Genomic DNA, 20,015 nt, shown 5'->3' on the forward strand with positions numbered 1-20,015 from the left:
TTCATCGAGCTGGCCCTACTGGCCTGGTGCCAGTGCTGACTGGTGGGGGCCGGGCAGGAGGCCAACATGCCCTGCACCGCTTGCCTGATGGGTGCCCCCCTCTTTGTGCCACCTCAGCCCCTTAACCCAGCCTGGCTCCTGCGGTGTACCCCTAGATGTGGATATCACCTTCCCTCAGTGTGTGGGCAGCATCATCCAAACTCTGGGGATAGCGCCCACCCACGCTGCCCGCCACGGGCTGGACCAAACTCTCCTGCCCGCTTGGAGCACTGCCAGACCTGAGTCTGCGCCAAAACCATCAGTCTTCTCGATTCTCCCAGCATCCCTGGTACAGGGTATCCACCACAGATGCCCCCCAGGGTTCCACGGATGAGAAGGGCAATGTCCATGGGTCTCAGAACAGGGAGCCAAACCATACTTCCCTGGCTGCTGCCGCTTCTCATGCCTCAATCTGTGACCTGCATGTGCTCAGAAAAGAGAGGTGAGTGAGGGAGCCAGAGGGGTCCCTGTGAGCAGGTCACCGCTGGCTGGCCGGTCTCTTTCTGATGGACAACAGCAGATGGGGTGAATCTGGGGAAACCTCTCATGACCTCCTTGGGAACAAATGCTGACCGCCCCCCCACCCCGAGAAGCAAACCCAGGAGACAAGATGACCAGACTGGTGGCTGACACAGAGGAGGCTGAGACCGACCGCTGACACCTCCACAGCACAGACAGGCCTTCTGGGCCGCCTGACGCAGCCTCACCGCGACCCGTACAGAATCATCTTCCTTTGGCCGACTTCTGCAGGGACCTGCTTGTGCTGGGCCCCGAGCCAGCACGGGGGTGCACAGGAGGAAGGGCCTGACCCTACCCGCGGGGACCGTCACTTCCCACCAGTCACGGACATTCCACTCTTCGAGAGTCCGTGGCCCCGAAGAGGACCTGGGAGTCTCAGAGAGAAGCCAACTGAGATGTGAGAGCCTCACTGCTCGATCGAACGCCCCCCCACCCCAGGAATGCCTGGGCCAGAGAGCTGCTGAGCCCGATACCGGGCAGCCTCGGCCTTCCTCTGTCCACGGGGGGCTCTTCAGGTCCTGGGAGGGGGTGAGTCTGCTGCTCTTCCCCTGGGATACCGAGATAGAGGCCCCGACTAGCGGATGATCTCAAAGACACTCAGAATTGCCCGGCAAAGACTTCAGCTGCCGCTGCTGCAGGGTGTGGATGCTCCAATCCGGAGTGTTCCTTCCATCAGAGGTTTCGCACCTTGGGAGGAGCTGAGGAGGGTGGTCACTGCCTGTCCTGCTCGAAGATTCCAGGAGCCACTTATCTTCAACAAACTCTTGGTCCTCCTAGCCCTGCTGCTCAGCTGTCTTACGTCCATCCCGGATCAGGCCTGCGTCACTTCCCAGAGCCTCCCCTTGGCCTTCCCCAAACAGCCTGGTGTTAGAATCAGGAGGTAGGGGGCGGCAGGCAGTGTAGGCTCCAGCTTATGTCCAATCTGCCCTCTCCTGCCTGTGGATTCCGTTTGTCATCACGGCGTCATCTACGTTCTTTTATCAAAAGGCAGCAGGGGACACAGAGTGACTGGGGCTGCTGATGGAGCAGGCCTGCCTCACTACTCTGCAGGACCCCCTGGGGTACAGGTTGGGGACCACCTCCCAGAGCTACCTCATTCTTGCAAGGTTTTACGGGGGTCCCCTGCAGGGGTCCTCCCCACCCACCCGTCTACCCTGTGTGGTGGGGCAGCCACAGGGACATCCTCTCAGAAACTCCTGCTGGAGCGGCAGCCTTCGGTCCTCTTTGCTCTTGGCTCTTGGGACTTAAGGGAACGGGGTGGACCGTGGTTGGAATACAGCACCCCAGGGTGCTGCCCTGACTCAGGCAGGGTGCGAGCAGATGGCGCCATCAGCATCGATGCACCATGGGGGGCCAAGCAGAGGGTTCCCGGAGCATGGCGTCATTCACAGCGTCCAAAGAGGACACAGCTCCACCTGAGGTTCTGAAGAAGGCTTCATGAGTGGATGGCTCGAGGCCTCATGGGGAGAACACCTCCTCTGAAGCTGGTTCACCACCCACCAGGGACGAGCCATGTCGGGTGAGCAGCCGATGGTCATTGCATGGGTGACCAGGAAGTCTTGGAGGACCGAAGATGAGGGGAGAGGGGGCCACAGAGAAAGAGGGTTTCCTGGAGCTGCTTCCTCTGTGTGGCATCACCCAGCCTTGGTTCTGTCCCAGTGACAGCCCCCGGATCCTGGCCTGCTGCCTGCCACCCCACTGGACCTACTGACCCTGTCCAGGGCCCTCTCAGCCTCTCCCGGTGCTGGGCTTGGAGAGGCCCAAGAGAAGGGGGCTGCAGACTCTTTGGAGGGTGCAAGGATGGGAGATGCACTGTCCCATGCAGAGGGACCGGATGCTGCCTTGAAAGGGGGACGAGGACCGTGTCACCACGTGGGCTAAGATGACACGGAAATGAGGAGGACGCAGAAGCAAAACGGCCGAGAGCAGCTGGAGAGGGAAGGGGTGTTGCTGCTGCTGTTTCTCGTTTCCCTGCATTTGAGAACCAAAGGCAAAGATTGCTTTAAAGAAGAAAAAGGGAAGTGAAGTCCCTCGGAAGGCGGTGCCAGCTGCCCGGCCCGCTGTGATAAATGGTGAGAAGGCCTCCGTCTCCCCTCGGGGCAGCCAGTGTGCTGTCACACTCGGGGGTTTCTCCAGCATCTTACAATTTCACAGCCATTGAACCCATTTATCTGCCTCTGTTTGCAGCTGTGCTTGGGGCCAAGGGGGGCTTTTCTTACTTTTCCTGCACCCCCCATCACCCCGTTTCTCCCACCTCACCCTCAGCTGCTCTCCTAAGGGCCTTTGAGGTGGGAAGAAGCAGGAGGACCCTGGATCTTGGAGACACACAGTGGGCTCAGTTCTGCTATTAGGAGAGGCCCAAGGCGTTGCAGAAAGGACATCCCACCCTGGCCCCAGATGCCCCAGCTTCATCAGTGCCATCCCATGGTGCCCCCTTCCCACCAAAGGCTCCCCATCTCCGAGTGGGAGCTGGGATTCCCACCCCACCCCACCCCCACCACCGTCCACCGTAGTCCTGGCCACCAGCTTGCGCTGACCACTGCCCTCTGCTGGCCTGGGGTCAGCATTGCATGCTCCTCCCCCTAGTTTCCCAGATCTGGAGTCCATGAGTCACCTGTACCCAAGAGCAGCCAAGGGCACAGGTGTGTGAAAGGCATGGCAGGGGAGGGTGACAAGGGACACTGGACCCAACCTGACCGCCTCACGGAAAGAGCCACAGCTTTTTGTAGCCAGAGGGCGGGGCCCAGGCTTCTGAAGAATCAGCAGATGCACGGCCAGTTCTGCCTTGGTCTGGGGGTGCAGACGGGGCCTCTGACGGTCAAGCCCAAGCTTGCTTCCTACAAGGAAGAGTGCAACAAGGGAGGAGGACAGCTGGGGAGGGGGCTGAGCGGTTGGGCATCTCCAGGTCCTGGGCTTGGGGGAGAGGAGCCCCCAAATGTCCCCCAAAAGCCCAAAGGCAGCTGCCCCGATTTGTCTGTCAGGAACGAGGGCATGTGCAGGCCAGACCAGGAGCCTCGGAGCCCTGCCACCTCACTCCCCCTGACCAGCTGTTCCTCCCCAGACTGAAGGGGGCTCCTGGGTGTCAGCACTTGTTGGTGAAGCCCCAGGAACAAGCGCAGAATCACCTGCAGCCCCACACTTGGCTCAGAGAACACACACTCCAGAAATGGGCCTGCCATGCGTGAGGTGGCCAGCCTGCTGAACCCCAGGTCACACATGTCCCCCCAGGCACACGAGAGGATGGTGGTTTCAAACCCACGTGTAGGATCGCCCGCCCTGTGCTTCCTCTCAACACAGGAATACAGAGCTGAGTCTACGGGGCCTTTGAACAGGATAGCCCCGCACCCCTGCAGCCCGCCAGACCCCCTCCCGGCTTGCCACCAGGAAGTGTGCCCAGGAGCTGACCCCCCTCCCCTCCCCTCCTGTCCCCTATGGCATCTGCTGCCCTGGGGACTGGCTGAGCGCAGGAGTTAGGGGAGCAGCCCTGTCTTTTCAGAAAGGATGACCCTGATGGCCACTGAGGGCAGCCACTCAGGAGTCCAGAGACAGACCTCCAGCCAGTGGCCTTGGCGAGGGCCAGTCCTCAGCCACAGCACGAAGGTTCAGGCGCCGTGAGCTCGCCCTGCTTACCATCCTGGCTCCGGGAGGCTTGTGGTACTGCCCAGCACTCCTTTGGTGGACAAAACGCACCAGAAGCAAGCGGGCAGTTGCCAGCAACCCGTGGAAGGCACACGCCAGCACCTCTCCCCTCAGCTGTCCTCGTTGCGTGTCTCTGCAGCCCGGCCTCTCTCCGCCGGCCACGTGGGAGACCACAGCCGCCAGGACTTCCATTTGTGCAAAGTCTACCCCAGCCTTGAGGACCTTGTCCTTCCCCCTTCACTCTCTGTAGGAGTATCAGACAGGAGCCAAGCCCCCCGACTGTCACCTGGAATCCTGACCCAGAGGAAGATCCTCAGACAAAGGTTCAAGTCCAAGCAGTGTACTGGGGAGGTGATCCCAGAAAACCTGGGAGGGAAACCAGGACTTGAGACAGGAAGAGAAAAGGAGCAGTAAAAGATGCTTTCTCAGCCAGTCGTGCCCACAGGGGATGGGGGCACACGGCATCAGAGGAGAGCCCCAGAGGAGCTGGTCCGGAGGAGCCCCAAGTGAGAGAAGGCGTCTGTCCAGTCACCCGGCCTGTCATCGGCTCTGCTCCTGGACACCGACACAGAGGACCAGAGATGCCAGCCCCAGGGTCACGATGAGGCCCCTCGGTGGGCCCTCCCTGCACTCACCATGCCCAGCCTGCCTTTGGCCTGGGTATTCAGCAGGACCCACCAAGTTGAAGGGCAGCCTGGCTGTGAGCTGGTGGCCTGTCCCCATGGAAGTCCCCAGTGAGGAACCTCACACATGTGCCCAGCCCGCTCGCTGCACTGCACTGCCTCGAGGCCTCTTCATGGCCTTGACCTCTCAGGGAGCTGGTTTGGGGGACAGGGCGGGGAGGTGGTCCTTGCTCTGTGGCGGCTTTGTTTCCAGAGACTCGAGTCTTTCAGAATCCCTCTGTTGATCAGTGTTTGGGTCCAGAATCAGGACCAGCTGTGAGGCACTGGAGGTTGCCACCCCTGAGCCCTGGACAATGCACAGCCTCAGAGCAGGGCTAGAAGAAGAGGCAGTCTGGGGGTGGCCTCCCCTGGGGCCACATCCCTACTGATGTGTGTGCCATGAGTGGCTTCCAAAAGCTCTCCACTTTCTCATCAGGCTGGAAACCCCAAACGTTACCTGTCCTCCCAGAGCTCAGGCTGTCGCGGGGTTGGGGGTGTACACGCACAAGTTCAAGAACTGTGATGGCCAAGGGACCACTGAGGTCGGGCATCAGTGGTCAAGCTGAGCCACAGGGTGGGAGAGCACACTGGGCCAGGGAGGCCTTGCTCTGTGACGGCATCACAGACACTGCTCAGGGAAGAGCCCGAAAGTGGGACCTCTGAGGTCGAAGTGCTACTACGAATCCTGTGAATCCCGGGCGAGGGGAGTCTGCGGGGCTTGGGGAAGACCTGGTGTCTAGATCCTCCCCCACTATGGGGTGGGAGCAGAAGTGGGGCACCTCCCAGCCCGGGTCCTCTCCCCACAGCAGACAGATGAGGCGGCACAGACGGACAGCCAGCCACTCCACCCCTCCGACCCCACAGAGAAGCAGCAGCCCAAGCGGCTACATGTCTCCAACATCCCCTTCCGGTTCAGGGACCCCGACCTGCGGCAAATGTTCGGGGTGAGTGTGTGTGGCCCCTCCATCTGCCCCCCACCCCCAGGGTGGCCCCAGTGTCAGAACGGCCCCCCGGTTTCCCGCTTCCCATTGCCCTCTGGGTCCAGCCCCGCTCTGACCTGAGCCTGCAGGATGGGAGGGGGGAGGCGGGACGCAGGCTCCACGGAGGGACCTGCGTGACTGTCACCCCCGACCCCAGGCATCCCTGGTGGCTCAGCTGGTAAAGAATCTGCCTACAATGCGGGAGACCTGGGTTCGATCCCTGGGTTGGGAAGATCCCCTGGAGACGGGAGAGGCTACCCAGTCCAGTATTCTGGCCTGGAGAATTCCATGGACTGTATAGTCCATGGGGTCACAAAGAGTCGGACGTGACTGAGCGACTTTCACTTTCACCCCAACCCCTTGCCCCTCAGGCCCAGGCAGGTGCCAGTTAGGTTTATCATTCTGCTGTTGAGGGCTCCAGAGAACTCTGTGTCCAAAAGGGCACCCAGCCTCCCGGCCTCACACCCAACAGCCCCCGCCTGTCCAGTGTGCCTGGGGCCCGGCCCAGGTACTTGACATCTCTGGGCCTGCAGCCCCCAGGCCCCGGGGGCTGGGGCAACAAGGAGCCCACACTACGGGAAGCCAGTGAGCATTCCATCCCTGGATTCTCCCGGTCTGTTCTAGACTCTGTAGGATACCAGCGAGTGGCAGTGTCACTGTGAGATCCTACAGGGAGGCTCTTAAGTCCTGCAGTGACTTTATTCTGCCACGTGATTTGAGCCCCTAGCACGTGCTGATGCCCACTCAGGGCTGGGGCTGCCCTGTGGGTGGGTAAGGGGGCAGCAACCCAGGTTCAGGCCTGGCCATGGAGGACATGTGCACCCAGCCTGTGTTCTCTCCCTCTCTCCCGTCTCCCACTCCAAACTCTCCTTCCCCTGCCTGCCCCGTGCCCACTCCCCACTTCCACCTCAAGTCCAGCAGACTCTGACCCCTGAACCCCAGCCCTCCCCTCATGACACCCTCAGGTGGGATTTGTCAGGTAAACGGGAGGTGGCCTCAGGATGGGGCCAGGGCCCATTAGATTGGGGTGAGACCCAGTGGGGTCCGGGCAGAATTTAGAATCATCGGAAGATAAGGATTCTACCCCCTCTCAGCCTGGGCCTGGCAGGTGCCAAACTTCTCTGAGCCCGGAGCCCTGACTTAAAGCAGCTAGTGTTGGGTCAGTTCACTGGGATGCCATTCCGGTCCCTACATCATGGGTCTCAGCACACTCTGTCCCTACAGGCCACCCACAAGCACCCTCAGCCCACTCTGCCTGCATCCCAGCTGCGCCTCCTCCCTCCCTAGCACTCAGCAGGGTTGGCACTGCCTCGCTGTCTGGCTCTGTGTTGCCTCCTGAACATTACAGGATGAAGGGGAAACTCCAGTTGCATGTACTGGAGGCCCCTTAGGACCTCAGCTGGCATTTTAGGGGACTTAATCCCCAGCTTCCTGATCTCAAGTCCTGTGAGAGGGACAGGGCTACCCCTTGAGGGTTCCAGGCCAGCGATGGGGCAGGAAGGGGTTAGCTGAAGTGTCTGGGACCAGCTGACTGGTATGTCCCAGTCAGGCAGAGGGGCCTGGGTTCACTGTCCTCTGCACCCCACACAGCCCAGCCCCTAAACAGCACAGGCAGCAGGCAATGCAGTGTCCTTCCTGGGCCCTGTGTCTCTTCCAGGGGCTCCTCTACACAGCGGCCCCCAACCTTTGGGGAAGGGCTTATCCACAGCCCTGTACGCATGTGTGGGAATCAGGGCCGGCTGTCAGCAGCTAGGGGCAGAGCCCGAGCAGGGAGTCAGAGCAGGGAGACTGGTGACACACAGGTGGGGCGGGTGTCCTGGCAGGAGAAGCCCTCTGCATGGGAAGGTGCGGACCACCCCCACAAGGCTATGCACGGCCCTGCAGGAGGTGGAAAGGGCCCCCCGCCCCCGCACACCCCTCCCCTCCGGGGAGCAGAGGACTAGATGGAGGCAGTGGGCAGTGGTCTCCGTGGAGAGCCGGCGAACCGGGCCGGCGGTCTTAACCCACCCTCTCCTGTCTCTCCCACCCTCATCTCTGTCTCTGCAGCAATTCGGAAAAATTTTAGACGTGGAGATCATTTTTAACGAGCGGGGCTCCAAGGTGGGTGCCGCCCAGAGGCCGCCACCATTACAGCGCCCGGCTGTAGGTCCCGCCAGGCTAACGTGTGAAATGTGCGTTTCCGCCCTGGAGAGCTCCGAGCCTGAGGACCCCTGAGCGACACGGGTGCTTGTACTCCCCTCCTCCGCCCGCCCCGCCCTCCCCACCCCGCTGTCTGTGTTGTCGCTGCGCTGCCTGCCGCCGACGCTTCCTTCTCTCTAAGCCGCCGGGACCTCTCTGTCTGCACTCGGAGAGCCCCCACCCCTGGGCCTGGGCCCCTCCCCAGCCTGCGAGCTGCTCCCCTGGGGCCAGGGGCCTTCCTGGAGCTGCCCCCCACCCCCCGCCCGGGGCTTGGAGAAGGGCCGGCAGGGGGCAGGCGGGAGGGTGCCAGCTCCTGGATGGGAGGATTCCCCCCACCCTCGGGCTCCCCAGGGTGAAGATGGGTGAGGCTGCCCCCACTCAGTCCTTCAGAAGCCCAGCCTTGGGCACCCCCACTTCCCAGGTGGGCTTAGGGCGACAGTTCTGGCCCCTGGTCAGGTCAGCATCTCTTTTTCAGCTTTGGCCTGTCCCCTCAGGTGCCAGGCGGTCAGCTCAGGCCGGGCTCAGGCCAGGCCAGCAGCTGCCCCCGCCAGGGGCCGTACCCCTCCTGGGCATCCTGCCAGTGGTACCAGGACAGACCTCTGAGTCTCCTTCAACTCACCTGACTCAACCCCTCTCTCTCTCTCTACCCACCCCCATTGCCCCGCCCCCTCCCACCCACGCCCCGCCCCCTCCCACCCACGCCCCCCCCACCCCGCACACCTCTTTTTTTTTTCCTTTTTCTCATCCTATGTCTCTCTCTCCGTGTCTGTCCTTCTCCGCTCACAGGGTTTTGGGTTTGTAACTTTTGAAACTAGCTCAGATGCTGACCGAGCCCGGGAGAAGCTGAATGGGACGATCGTAGAGGGCCGGAAAATTGAGGTGCTCAGATAAGTGTGCTGCAGCAGGGACGCCCTTGAGAACCGCCTCCGGTCACCCCGGGGCCCCCAACCCAGCCCCGCGGCTGCCCTGCAGAGAGCCGGGCCAGGGTCCCCGGGGCGGGGCCACGCTGAGGCTGGAACTGAGCCCACCACCTGCCGCCCCTCTTGGGTCTCGATCTCAGGCTCACCAAAGGGCCCCGCACCCTGTGCCCTCCCTCTCCTTCCCATGGGGCTGGAGAAGCCCCAGAAGTCATCTCTCTGAGGCTTGGCAGCTCCAAGGACCTCAGCCAGCCCAGTCTGCCCCTAGTTGGCAGGGGATCATTAACCATCCCCCCGGCCACTCTCACCAAGGAACAACGGTTGCCCCATTTGCCCCCTCCCCACGCTGCCCCATCCTGCCATCTGCCCTTTGCCTTCATCCCCCAGAGAGTGGGCAGCAAGGTGCAGCCATGCAGAGGGATGGATCCAGCCCAGAGGAGCAGAGGGGAGAGGAGGCAGGGTCCTCCTGACACTAAGCCAGCTTCCCCGGGCCCGTGTGCACCCTGCTCAGTGCTGTGGTTCTGATGGCTGGGAGCTGGGCTTCCCAAACAGGCTCAGCAGTGAGGGCGGCCACAGAGGAGGGCTCAGTGGCCAGTGCAGAGCCATAGGAAGGGCGGTGGAAGGCTTGGGGGTGGGGGAGGCTTCCAGAAGCGGAACAAATGCTACAGGCACTGACCGCGGCTGGGCTCCAGCTCAGTGTCCGGCAACACTCGAGGCTGTGGCCCCAGGCCCCTGGGGCTCACAGGGACTTGGGAGGAGGCAGTACGGCCCAGACGCCACCCTCAAGTTCCCCACCTGCTCTCTGCTCCCTCCGCAGAGGCTCTCCCCTTCCTTCCTACACCCCAGCCTGGCCCTCTGGGCAGCCCGACCAGGGCCTTAGATGTCTGGACAGTAGGACCCACTTGGTGCCCACCTGGTCCTCCCACATTGGCCTTGCCCCCCTCAACAGGCATGTATGCCCCACCTTAGGAAAACTCTCTGCTGGCCTTGAGGGAAGGGGTGCAGCCCCCACAGAGAGGGGTGGCCATCCTGGTGCCCATGACTAGGAAGGCCTCAGCAGCTGCCCACAGCAGAGAAGTCTTAGGGGCCGGTCTGCTAGCTGCGCTGAGAGCAGTTTGTGGAGAGTCCACCAGTCAGCTGCTCCCACGGCCGTGGGTTGCCAGAGAGAGGCTGAGCTTGGGCTGTAGGGACAGCCGTGTGAAGGGCAAGGGCCGGGCGGGGGCGCTGGACACGATGTCTGAGCCAAGGCTGGGGACCTGGGCAGCATGCGGAGCAGTGGTGGCTCCGGCCCCCCGGGTAGGGCGGGGTGCCCGGGGAGGGAAGAGCACAGGCCGTGGTTGGTGGGGGACCAGGCTGGTGGCAGAAGCTGTACCATGCCTCGCCTGGGAGCCCCGGGGGCCTCGTCCCCAGCCCCCCGCCCCCTCCAAGGCGGCCATAGAGGAGAAGTTCAGAGTGGGACCAGGCGGCCAGTGGCCTGCAGGCTAATGCCCCCCTCAGCCTCTCCCTCTCTCTCTCCGGGCAGGTCAATAACGCCACGGCCCGGGTCATGACCAACAAGAAGACTGCCAACCCCTACACCAACGGTAAGCGGGCCCTGGACCCCTGGGAGGCTGCAGGGGCTGCCAGTGAGGACAGGGGGCCCAGGCCACTGGAGGCCGGCCTACCAGGATGCTAAGCACCCCCTCATGCTCTGCTGTGGTCTGAAGGGGGTGGGTCAGTGAGGCAGGGGAGACCTTGGACCACCCTTTTCCTACACAGCTGGTGAGACCCCCGTGGGGTGTCCAGCACCCAGAGGCCAAGGACAGGCTTCAGGCACAGGGGGAAGGTGGCAACTTCCTGGATTGTTCCTTATTTTCTAAGCGCAGAGGGAAGCCCGGGCTAGAGGTGTTCAGTATTTTAATGAGCGTGATGACAGATGGGCAGTCGCCCTCCCCCAACCCCCAGCCTTAGAAACACTGAAAGGTTGAGGCCTAGTTGGCCAAGCGGCCTTGTCCATACCTACCTGGACCTGACTGTAAGCAGAGGTGACCAGTCTTTGAAACGAAACTGCCGATGCTAAATGCTGGCAGCTGGGAGCAGTGAAGGGACAGCTCTTGGCTGGCCACCCTGTGCCTTAACTTCACCGGGCAAGGAACTAGTTTGAGTGTAGCTGGCACTTCGTTGGGGCCTTTTTGAGTTCGCACCTCTTGCCAGGGAGCAGCAGCCTCACTCCATCAGTATGGGTCTTCCGGCTTTGCTTCCCACCCCCCAACCCCCAGCAGGAAAGAGTGGACCAAGCCACCCCAAGATTCGCTTGTCCCGGTCTGATCAGATGTGCATGGAGTCAGGGGGCAGGCCAGCACAGAAGGCCTGTGCCAGGACTGTGGGCAGACCTACCACCTGACCTCCTGGAGTAGGGCTGGGGCTCGGCCAGACTCCGTTTAGACGAGATTATTGTCACTCCCATCCTGATTTTTTTTTAATTGAAGGCTAATTGCTTTAGAATATTGTGTTGGTTTGGGTCATACATCAATGTGAATCAGCCATAGGTATACATGTGTGCTTTTTTGAGAATAACAAAGCTCAAATTCTTTCTAAAACTCTGTAGGCTCCCAGGCTTTGCACCTGTGCTGAGCCCGTACTGGGTGTGACTTTAGAGACCTGGCTCTCACTGCAGGAAGGAAAGCCATAGACATGTTTACAGGGTCAGGGTGACCCTGGGGGCTGCACAGCCCCTCCTGAGAGCCACACGCCCCTGCTGTCTGGCATACCTGAGAGTGCCAAGGAGCATGGGATTCAGGAGGGAACCCATCCCTCAATGACTGCATCCTTGGCATGGATGGTCACAGAACTGAAGCCAGTTAAACAACAGAGAGTGAAGAGAGGAAGAAACCTCTGCCCACTTTGGCGGCAACCACAGGTGGCTGTGAGACCCAGCTCATGGGCTCTGATGACCAAGGCTTGACTTTGCTTAATGCTCTGGAGGACTCAAATTCATTGTTCAGTCAGAGGAGCAGAAGTTTCCACTGCAGGAAACAAAACTCTCCAGGTTTGACCGGGTGTTACTATTTGCAAAAGAAACAAAGGATCCACCCAGGTGGGTGTCAGGCTGCCTCTGTCATCTGGGGTCCCAGACAGTGAATTGGGGCCAGAGCAACAGAGGTACGCAGGATTCCAGAACTGGCAGAGGGAAGTGCCAGGACCATCCGAAGCAGAAGTGCAGACTCTCTGAAGGGACCAGAGGAGGTGCCGGATGGGACCTGGGGACTGGACTGGGGTAGGTGGCTCAAGGACTCTGCACCACTCTGGATTTTTACTGAGAAGACTCAGTTCCAGCTTCCCGGGTAGTCCAGTGGCTGAGTCCACCTTTCAATTCAGAGGATACCAGTTCGATCTGTGGTCCAGGGAGATGCCACAGGGCAACTAAGCCTGTGCATAACTACTGAGCCTGTGCTCTGGAGCCCAAGAGCCACAACTGCTGAGCCGATGTGCAGCAACTACTGAAGCCCTAGAGCCCATGCTCCACAACAGGAAAAGCCACTGCAGTGAGAAGCCTGCACACAGAAACTAGAGAGTAGGCCCCGCTCTCCCGCAAGGAAAGAAAGCCCAGGCACGGCAACGAAGACCTGAAGTGAAAGTCACTCAGCCGCGGCCGACTCTGCGACCCCATGGAGTGTACAGTCCATGGAATTCTCCAGGCCACAGTGGGTAGCCTTTCCCTTCTCCAGGGGATCTTCCTGACCCCCAGGTCTTTCCCTCATTGCAAGGAGGATGTTTTATCAGCTGAGCCACAAGGGAAACCAACGAAGACCTAGCGAAGCCACAAAAATAAATAATTAAAAAAAAAGATGACGACTCAGTTCTTGGGACTGGAGGTCTTCTCAGAAGATGAACTATTTCTTCCCTCCTGACCTGGTATTTATAGAAGATTTCAGAAGCACAACAGTAACATTCAGGCACGTCATGTGATGGTGGACCAGGAATAGATGGCAGTCTCACAAAAAGTGTGGAGAACGGGCCGCCCTGGGAGGAACAAGGCCCGGAAACTCTGTCCTGTGCACTTCTCGGCTGTCAGTCCAGCAGTGGGGCTGTCAGACTCTGGGCTTGGGATGTGGAGCTGGACCTGGGGGGAATGCTGCAAAGACTCCAAGAGCTAAGGGGCCAGAGGCTGGGCCTGGTCAAACAGGCTGACCACCCCCTGCACTCACTTCCTGACCGCTTGGGGATGGTGAAGTTTCTGCCCACTGGTTTCCATCCCCGGGACCTCAGGTGGGAGCAGGCCTTCACTCCTGGCCCTGGATATCTGACAGGAGAGGAAGACCAGCCAGGAGGAGCCAGCCCACCTGCAGAGAGGAAGAGGCTGGGGCCCAGGGAGTGGCCAGGAGCATGGTCTGAGCTGGTGTGGGCTTCCCTGATGGCTCAGATGGTAAAGAATCTGCCTGCAATGCAGGAGACTGGAGTTCGATCCCTGGGTTGGGAAGATCCCCTGGAGAAGGAAATAGCAACCCACTCCAGTATTCTTGCCTGGAGAATCCCCGTAGACAGAGGAGCCTGGCGGGCTACAGTCCATGGGGTCAAAAAAGAGCTGGACACAACTGAGTGACTGACGCACACTGCCACTCACCAGCCCTGTAACTGGAGGCTGCCGTGCCTCTGTGAGCCTCTATTTGCTCATCTGTAAGATGGGTGAGGGTGACGCCTTCCTTGTTGGGTGGGTCTAGAACAGTCTGGCATGTGGTAAAGGGAATGCTAGCTGTCCTTCTTATTGTCCCCAATCCCAAAGCTCTTCCTCCCCACCTCTTCCCTCAGCAGCCCTGCCGTCGGCTGCTTTGGGGAAAAACAGACACAGGAGAGCAAACTCAGCCTGGGGAAGGGAGCCCTCCAGGAGCTCCAGCCCAGGACAGACATGGGCAGGAGATGGAGGAGGTCGCCATGGCTGAGGCCAGGCACCTTCTGACCCTCCTGGAAGGCAGCCAAGCACCTGCATGATACAGCTCCCAGGAGACTGGGCTGTCAGGCGCCAAAGCACCCAGACCACCAGCACCCCTATCCCTGCGACCTACAGACGGTTGCATAATAACACATTCCACTTTCCCTGTTAATGCTCTTCAGCAGACGTGCAGACCCCAAGCTGCTGCGGCCAGTGCCCCAGGACAGGGGAGGCCTGGGGCAGGCTGGGGAAGGCAAAAATTTGAAAAGAATCAAGACACTAGGCAGATGGTCAGGAGTGGCTGCGTGCCTATTAAGGAGCAGAAGGCACCCAGCCAGGGAGGCTGCAGCCTCCTAAGCGGGGCCTGGAGTCTGTGCTCCTGCCTCATCCGTCTACCCTGGTTGCAGAAGGAGGGGTCATGCCTGTTCTCTGCAGCAGCCACAGCCTGGGACTGTCCCAGTGGGGCCTATCCTGGAGTCTCCAGGGTTCCCAGACATAATGTGAAGTGGGGAGAGAATAAGGAAGATAGTGATTGGGTTTCTCTGCTTCTCTTCTAGGCTGGAAGCTAAATCCGGTGGTAGGGGCAGTCTATGGACCTGAATTCTATGCAGGTAAAGGCTAGGAGCTGGGGCGTGGGCTTGGGGAGGGCCTGGTTGGGTAGTCAGATCTTCCTGCATAAGAGGACGCGGCCAGGGGCGGGGCCAGGCAGGGGGCGTGGCCGGGCAGGGGCGGGGCGGGGCCGGGCAGGGGCTGGGCTGGGCGTGGCCGGATAGGAGGTGTGGTCAGGTGAAGCGGTGGTCAGGCTTCCCGCCCTCCCGCCTCCTCCTCTCCTCTTAGCTGTCCCTCTCACACCGTCTGCTCTCCGGCCCACTTTCTTGCAGTGACGGGGTTCCCCTACCCCACCACCGGCACAGCCGTTGCCTACAGGGGCGCGCACCTACGGGGTCGGGGCCGGGCTGTATACAATACGTTCCGGGCTGCACCGCCCCCGCCCCCCATCCCGACTTACGGAGCGTGAGTACCTGGCGGGCACACGGAGGGAGGCTTGGAAAAAGGCCCAGGGGGCGTGGGGAGGGAGGCGTGGTGCAGCCAGGGGGGCTAGGCAGCCTTTCCAGAACAGCGGGGGCGGGGGGTGGGGCTTGAACCGCAACCTTCACACTGCAGTCACCTTCACATCAGTACCCCCACCCCCACCCTGCTCCGGGATCTCAGGGTCACTGGCATGTGGGGGACGTTCAGAGCCCCAGCACCTTGCCCATTGCTTTCATGGGTCGTGGTCGGCCCCGGAGCTCAGTGGGCCTTCTCTAAGCCCTCCCTGGTCCGGGGCCCTCCGACCCTAATAGGGGGGTACAGCTGCCTGGGGTGGAGCAGGGGGAGGGTCAGTAAGCAAGTGGGCCGATGGGCCCCTGGGTTTGCGGGAGAAAGGAGCTGACCAGCAAGGGTGTTACTCTATTGTTATACCAAAACAGGGCACTGGAGCAAACGCTTGTTAAAATGCCAGTCCCATGGGCAGGGCTGGCACCCTGCCCCCTCCCTCCTCAGCAGACACCGGAGCCGGCCTACCCCACCTCTCCAGCGTTCCCACCACTTTCTTGTCCGTTTGCTTCCAGGGTCGTGTATCAGGATGGCTTTTATGGTGCTGAGATTTATGTAAGTGCAGCCCCAGGGGTGGGAGGGTAGATGAATCCGGTATCTCATGTGTCTCAATGAACAGTCAGTGTCCCCCACTCCCTGCCCCGCTCCCCCCACCCCTCCCATCCTGGGAGCCCAGGAGGTCAGCTTCAGCTAAACCTGGGTTGTCCCCGCTCAGGGTGGCAGTAGTAATGGATTCCCAGCAGCACGATGAGCCGGGCGTGTCTTCTCCATTTCACAAGGTGTCAGTTGTATGATGGGGGCCGTGGGTGGCTCTTCCGTATCCCTAACCACATTGGGGTCACTGAGTGAGCCCCAACGAGCACCCAAGATCCATTGCAGAGGCTCAGAGAATGACTGGGAGGTAGGAGCTCGAGGGCAGACCCCTGGATGGAGTCCTGCCTTCTCTCTTCTTTCACGGGGCATCACTTGCTGCTTCCTGTAGCTCGGAGCCCTTGCTGACAACCCCCATCCCCCACTGCCATCCTGGGTGGTGGTCACCTGTAATTCAGCCATCCATTGAACAGGGCTAAGATGTGGTCTGAGTTAATGCCTTTTGCCCCTGACCCATCCCAGCATCCAACACCGAGTCACCCATGGGTTCTCCGTGCCCATCAGCATCAAGGTTGGCAGTACACTGGCTTGGTGGCAGGTCTGTGAACATCTACTGGGTGCCAAAGCTTTGAACACAGCCAGACATATAATTATTGGTGCCCACCCATGTGTGTTGAATGCACAAATGGACACATAAATGAATGAATGAATGAAGGAGGCGTGTGGACACCCTGCCCCACTTTGAGCCATGCCACTAGACCACAAGCCAGGTGCTCTCAGGCGTGCGCCAGCCATCCCTCACCTGCCCAAGGTGAAGGCTGAAAGGCTGTGTTTGCCCCACTAAGCCCATGTGCTGTGTTCCCCCCGACCCTTACCTTGCAGGGAGGCTATGCCGCCTACAGATATGCTCAGCCAGCAGCAGCTGCAGCCGCCTACAGTGACAGGTACCTGGGGAGGGGTGGAGAGCTGGGTGGGATGGGGAGGAGAAGATGGACAGGTCACAGGGCTGGGCTGCAACAGACAAGAAGCCTTACCCACCACTCCGGGCCTGGCAGTGCTTCCCCCTGGAGGAACATAAGAGTCTGGACAAAGGAGAGCAAGTCTACATGGGCTTGGAGACCCCAAGCCAGCAAGCCCCAAACTTCTGTAATCACTTCCTTCCTTCACAGCACAGGAGGCCTTGGGACCCCCCAGTTCTAGGTAGCAGACAGTTCCTCTGATGCCCAGCCCTAGAGGCCTAACCACCACCCCCTCCCAACGCCCTGAGCTCTGGAGCCCCAAGTGAGAGGGTAATTAGGAGCCTTGGTTTCTGCCTGGGACACCTCTGACCCTTTTCAGTGCTCCCAGGCCTGAGACCCTTAAGCCCGGAGAAAGAAAGGCAGAGTGTGTGCTCTGCTGCAAGTACATCCAGAGGCCCGAGGAGGGTTCTCTCTTGTCTTGAGGGCCAGTCCTGGGGTGGGGGCTGCCTTGATGCCTTTCCCTGTGGGCACTCGGCCTATCGGCCACTGACTGCAGCCTGGGGAAGCATACAGGCTCCAGAGCTGGGCGTCCAGTGGGCACTTCGTGGAAGGCAGCTGTTGCTCTTGCCAGCGGCACTGAAGGCCCCTCGGCCCTCCCTTCCAGGGGCAGGTGGCGCCCTTAGCATCTGGCCTCTGGGTTTTGTCTGGGGCACAGTAGGCCAGCACTCGTGGTCAGCACTCGCTGGACGTGTTCAGAGGGTGGCTGGCTATGTTCCATCCAAACCAGCAGGAAGGAGGAAGAGGGGGTGTGCAGGGGAGGGCAGGGCCTTGGGGTGCTGTCTCCAGAGAGGTGGGAGACCCTCACCTGCCCTGTCGCCCCCCCACCCCCCTCCCTGTGCTCACCTCCCCAGTTATGGCAGAGTCTACGCGGCTGCTGACCCCTACCACCACACCATCGGCCCCGCGGCGACCTATAGCATTGGAACCATGGTAAGGAGGCCCGGGCCGGGCTGAGGCTGGGGCGGGCGGGCAGTCCCTCAGGGAAACGCCCCGGACCTCGGCCTGGTGCCTAGCAGGACGGGGGCCTGGATCTGAGCTGGGCAGGACTTGCCCCTTGTGCCCCGTGGAGTCAGAGGGAGGCAGGCCCGCCCAGACAGGCAGCTGCCCGGTAACGTCGTCTGGGAGACCTTCTGGTGTGGCCCGCTTTGCTGAGCCCTGTAACTGAAGTCCGAGCATCCTGGCCTTCCATTCCCTGGACTGGGAAAACCCAACAGAACCTCCTGGCAGGGGCTCCAGAGGCAGGCAGGGCCTCCTCTTCCTCTTGTGTGGGTGTGTCTGTGCCACAGGCCCTCTGTGTTGTCACCGCCTTGCTCTACCTTTCCTCACATCACCCACGCCCCTGCTCCGTGACCCCTCCATGGCTCCCAGCTGGGCCTGCAGGTCTCTCCTGGGGAGGCGGGGCCTCTGCCCCGGGCTTCGGCGGGGGCGGAGGAGGCGCACTTCTGACGGCCTGCTGAGGCCCGGAGGTGCGCGGGCCGGTGTGTCTGTGTGTGTGTGTATGTACGGCCAGATCTTGACACATACAGCCCAGCTCACTCTGTACCCCAAAATCTGCTTCCAGTGAACACCTACCTTCCAGGCCCACCCCGACCCCCCGGGGTATTAATGTCGGTTTTTAACTAGCTTGGCATCCAGCATCAAAGATGAAAACGTTTTGGGCAGGGTAAAGAGGGAGGAGCTTCAGAGACAATATGGATTTTTTTTTTTCATCTCCCTTGTTCTTGATTACTCCCTCCCAATTTTCGTTTTATCTTTTTTTGATTTTTAATGAGCCTCAGACATCCCAAGCAGCCATGGGTCGCAGGCCTCTGGGTTGGGGGGCGGGCCCAGGCCCACTCCTGGATGAAGGCCCCGAAATTGGCTTGCAGACTCCTTGGCTTCAGAATCGCCAGGCCCTCTGCGAAGCTGTTAGCTAAAAGCTTTGGTTAATTCACAGAGGGTTCCCTCTTATGTTTTCTTTTATTTTTATAAGATTCTCTTGGGTTTTTATCCCCTGCAACTTTTCTGCTCTGGCACTGGCCATTCCTTTCTCTGGGGAAACTGGTGGGTGGGGCAGGAGGTTCCTGTGTAGGGCTCCCTGGCCCAGGGGAGCCCCGGGGCACGGGAGAGAGCATGCCAAAGGCCTGTCCTCCCGGCTGGACAGAGGAGGCGCAGGGACCCCAGAAGGCCCCTGGAGCTGGATGAGCAAACACAGTCCTTCCTGATAGAGCCAAGGCCCCAGGAACCCTGACTAGAGGCCCCTCTCCCCTCCGGTGCCTGGCGGGGCTGAGGCCTGCACCGCCCCCCGCCCGCAGCCCCGATGGGCTTGGAGGAGGCGGGGCTTCTGCTCTGACCTCCCGCAGATGACAGCCGATGGAGGAAGCGGGCAGGGAAGGGTCAGGCCTGAGCCAACGAAGTGCCCAAAAGACATCTCAGACCTCGTTATCCAGAAGCTCCATGGCTGGTGACCCCAGCACCTCTCTGACCCCAAGGCCACCAACCACATCGGAAATAGGCCCAGCGCCCCTCTGGCTGCCATGACAACCAGCGCCCATTCTCCCCAAGGCAGAACGGAAGGGAGGGGGCAGAAGACGGGATTTAGCTGTTTCTCTTTTTGTTTTTCATTTTTTTTTTTTTTTTTCCTTTTTGCTTTCCCCCTCCCCTCCCGAAAGGCGGTACTGATTGGCTGTTTTTCATCTTTGATGTTGCAGGCTAGCCTCTGCCGAGGAGGGTACAGCCGCTTCACCCCCTACTAGCAAGAGGCCCAGCCCCTAACAGCATTCACTCTGACTGCCTAGTACACACCAAACCCAGCAGTCCAAAAGCAGGCACAGCCACTCCGAGGACAGTGCGCCCCTCCCGGTCAGCGACACGCGCTGCTGACCTCCGCGACTCTTTAAGTCCATAGGTTTTACCTCCGGCCAGCTGGTCTCCCCCCACGATGGCGTGTGTGTCTTTGACCCTGGTCACCCCTGTATGTCTGAAACCTTGGTTCCTATTTTGACTCTGTTGATGTTGTGCCCCACCCCACCCCCAGCCCTGAGCCATTTCAGGTATAGGACGCACAGAGTGGGAGGGGCTAGGCTACTAGAAGACCTCTTCTCAAGAAGTAGCAATAGAGCCCGAGAGAGCCATGCCCAGTCTCCTGTCACCTGTCCCCACCCCGCCCCAAGGAAGACACCAGTCCAGCCTCCCCAGGAAGCCACCCCAGCCACTCTGACCACAGCCCTGCCCCTGCCCCTGGGGTTCAGGCGGCGAGGGGCTCTTGTCTGTCTGCCCCACTTGGTGGGTTCCCAGCCTCGACAGTGGTCACTCCTGATCTTCACCCAGCTAATCGCAGGAGTAGCTGTCTCTGCCCTCCTTGTCCCCATTCAGCTAAACTCACAATTCTGATTAAATCTGACTGATGTTTCCTGCTGAAGTTGTCACAAGTCATGGGGGAGCCACACCAGCCTCAGGGGTTCCTTAGCCTCTGTTACAAGAAATGA

General features: G+C 60.5%; 1 protein-coding gene across 16 annotated transcripts in view; it reads left to right on the forward strand.

The window, feature by feature from the left end:
• Positions 1-20,015, forward strand: part of RBFOX3 (RNA binding fox-1 homolog 3) — a 445,251-nt gene that overhangs the window by 419,582 nt on the left and 5,654 nt on the right. For 7 of the 16 annotated variants that reach the window (XM_059877939.1, XM_010816526.3, XM_005221191.3 and 4 more), the window contains 10 exons: positions 5,666-5,803; positions 7,886-7,939; positions 8,804-8,896; positions 10,457-10,517; positions 14,401-14,454; positions 14,725-14,857; positions 15,313-15,493; positions 16,412-16,473; positions 17,400-17,478; positions 19,239-19,944. In XM_059877939.1, coding sequence (XP_059733922.1) covers positions 5,666-5,803; positions 7,886-7,939; positions 8,804-8,896; positions 10,457-10,517; positions 14,401-14,454; positions 14,725-14,857; positions 15,313-15,493; positions 16,412-16,473; positions 17,400-17,478; positions 19,239-19,283 — 900 coding nt within the window. In that variant the 3' untranslated portion in view covers positions 19,284-19,944. 16 annotated transcript variants of the gene reach the window in all.

The sequence above is a fragment of the Bos taurus genome, chromosome 19, assembly GCF_002263795.3.
Source record: "Bos taurus isolate L1 Dominette 01449 registration number 42190680 breed Hereford chromosome 19, ARS-UCD2.0, whole genome shotgun sequence".
Taxonomy (NCBI): domain Eukaryota; kingdom Metazoa; phylum Chordata; class Mammalia; order Artiodactyla; family Bovidae; genus Bos; species Bos taurus.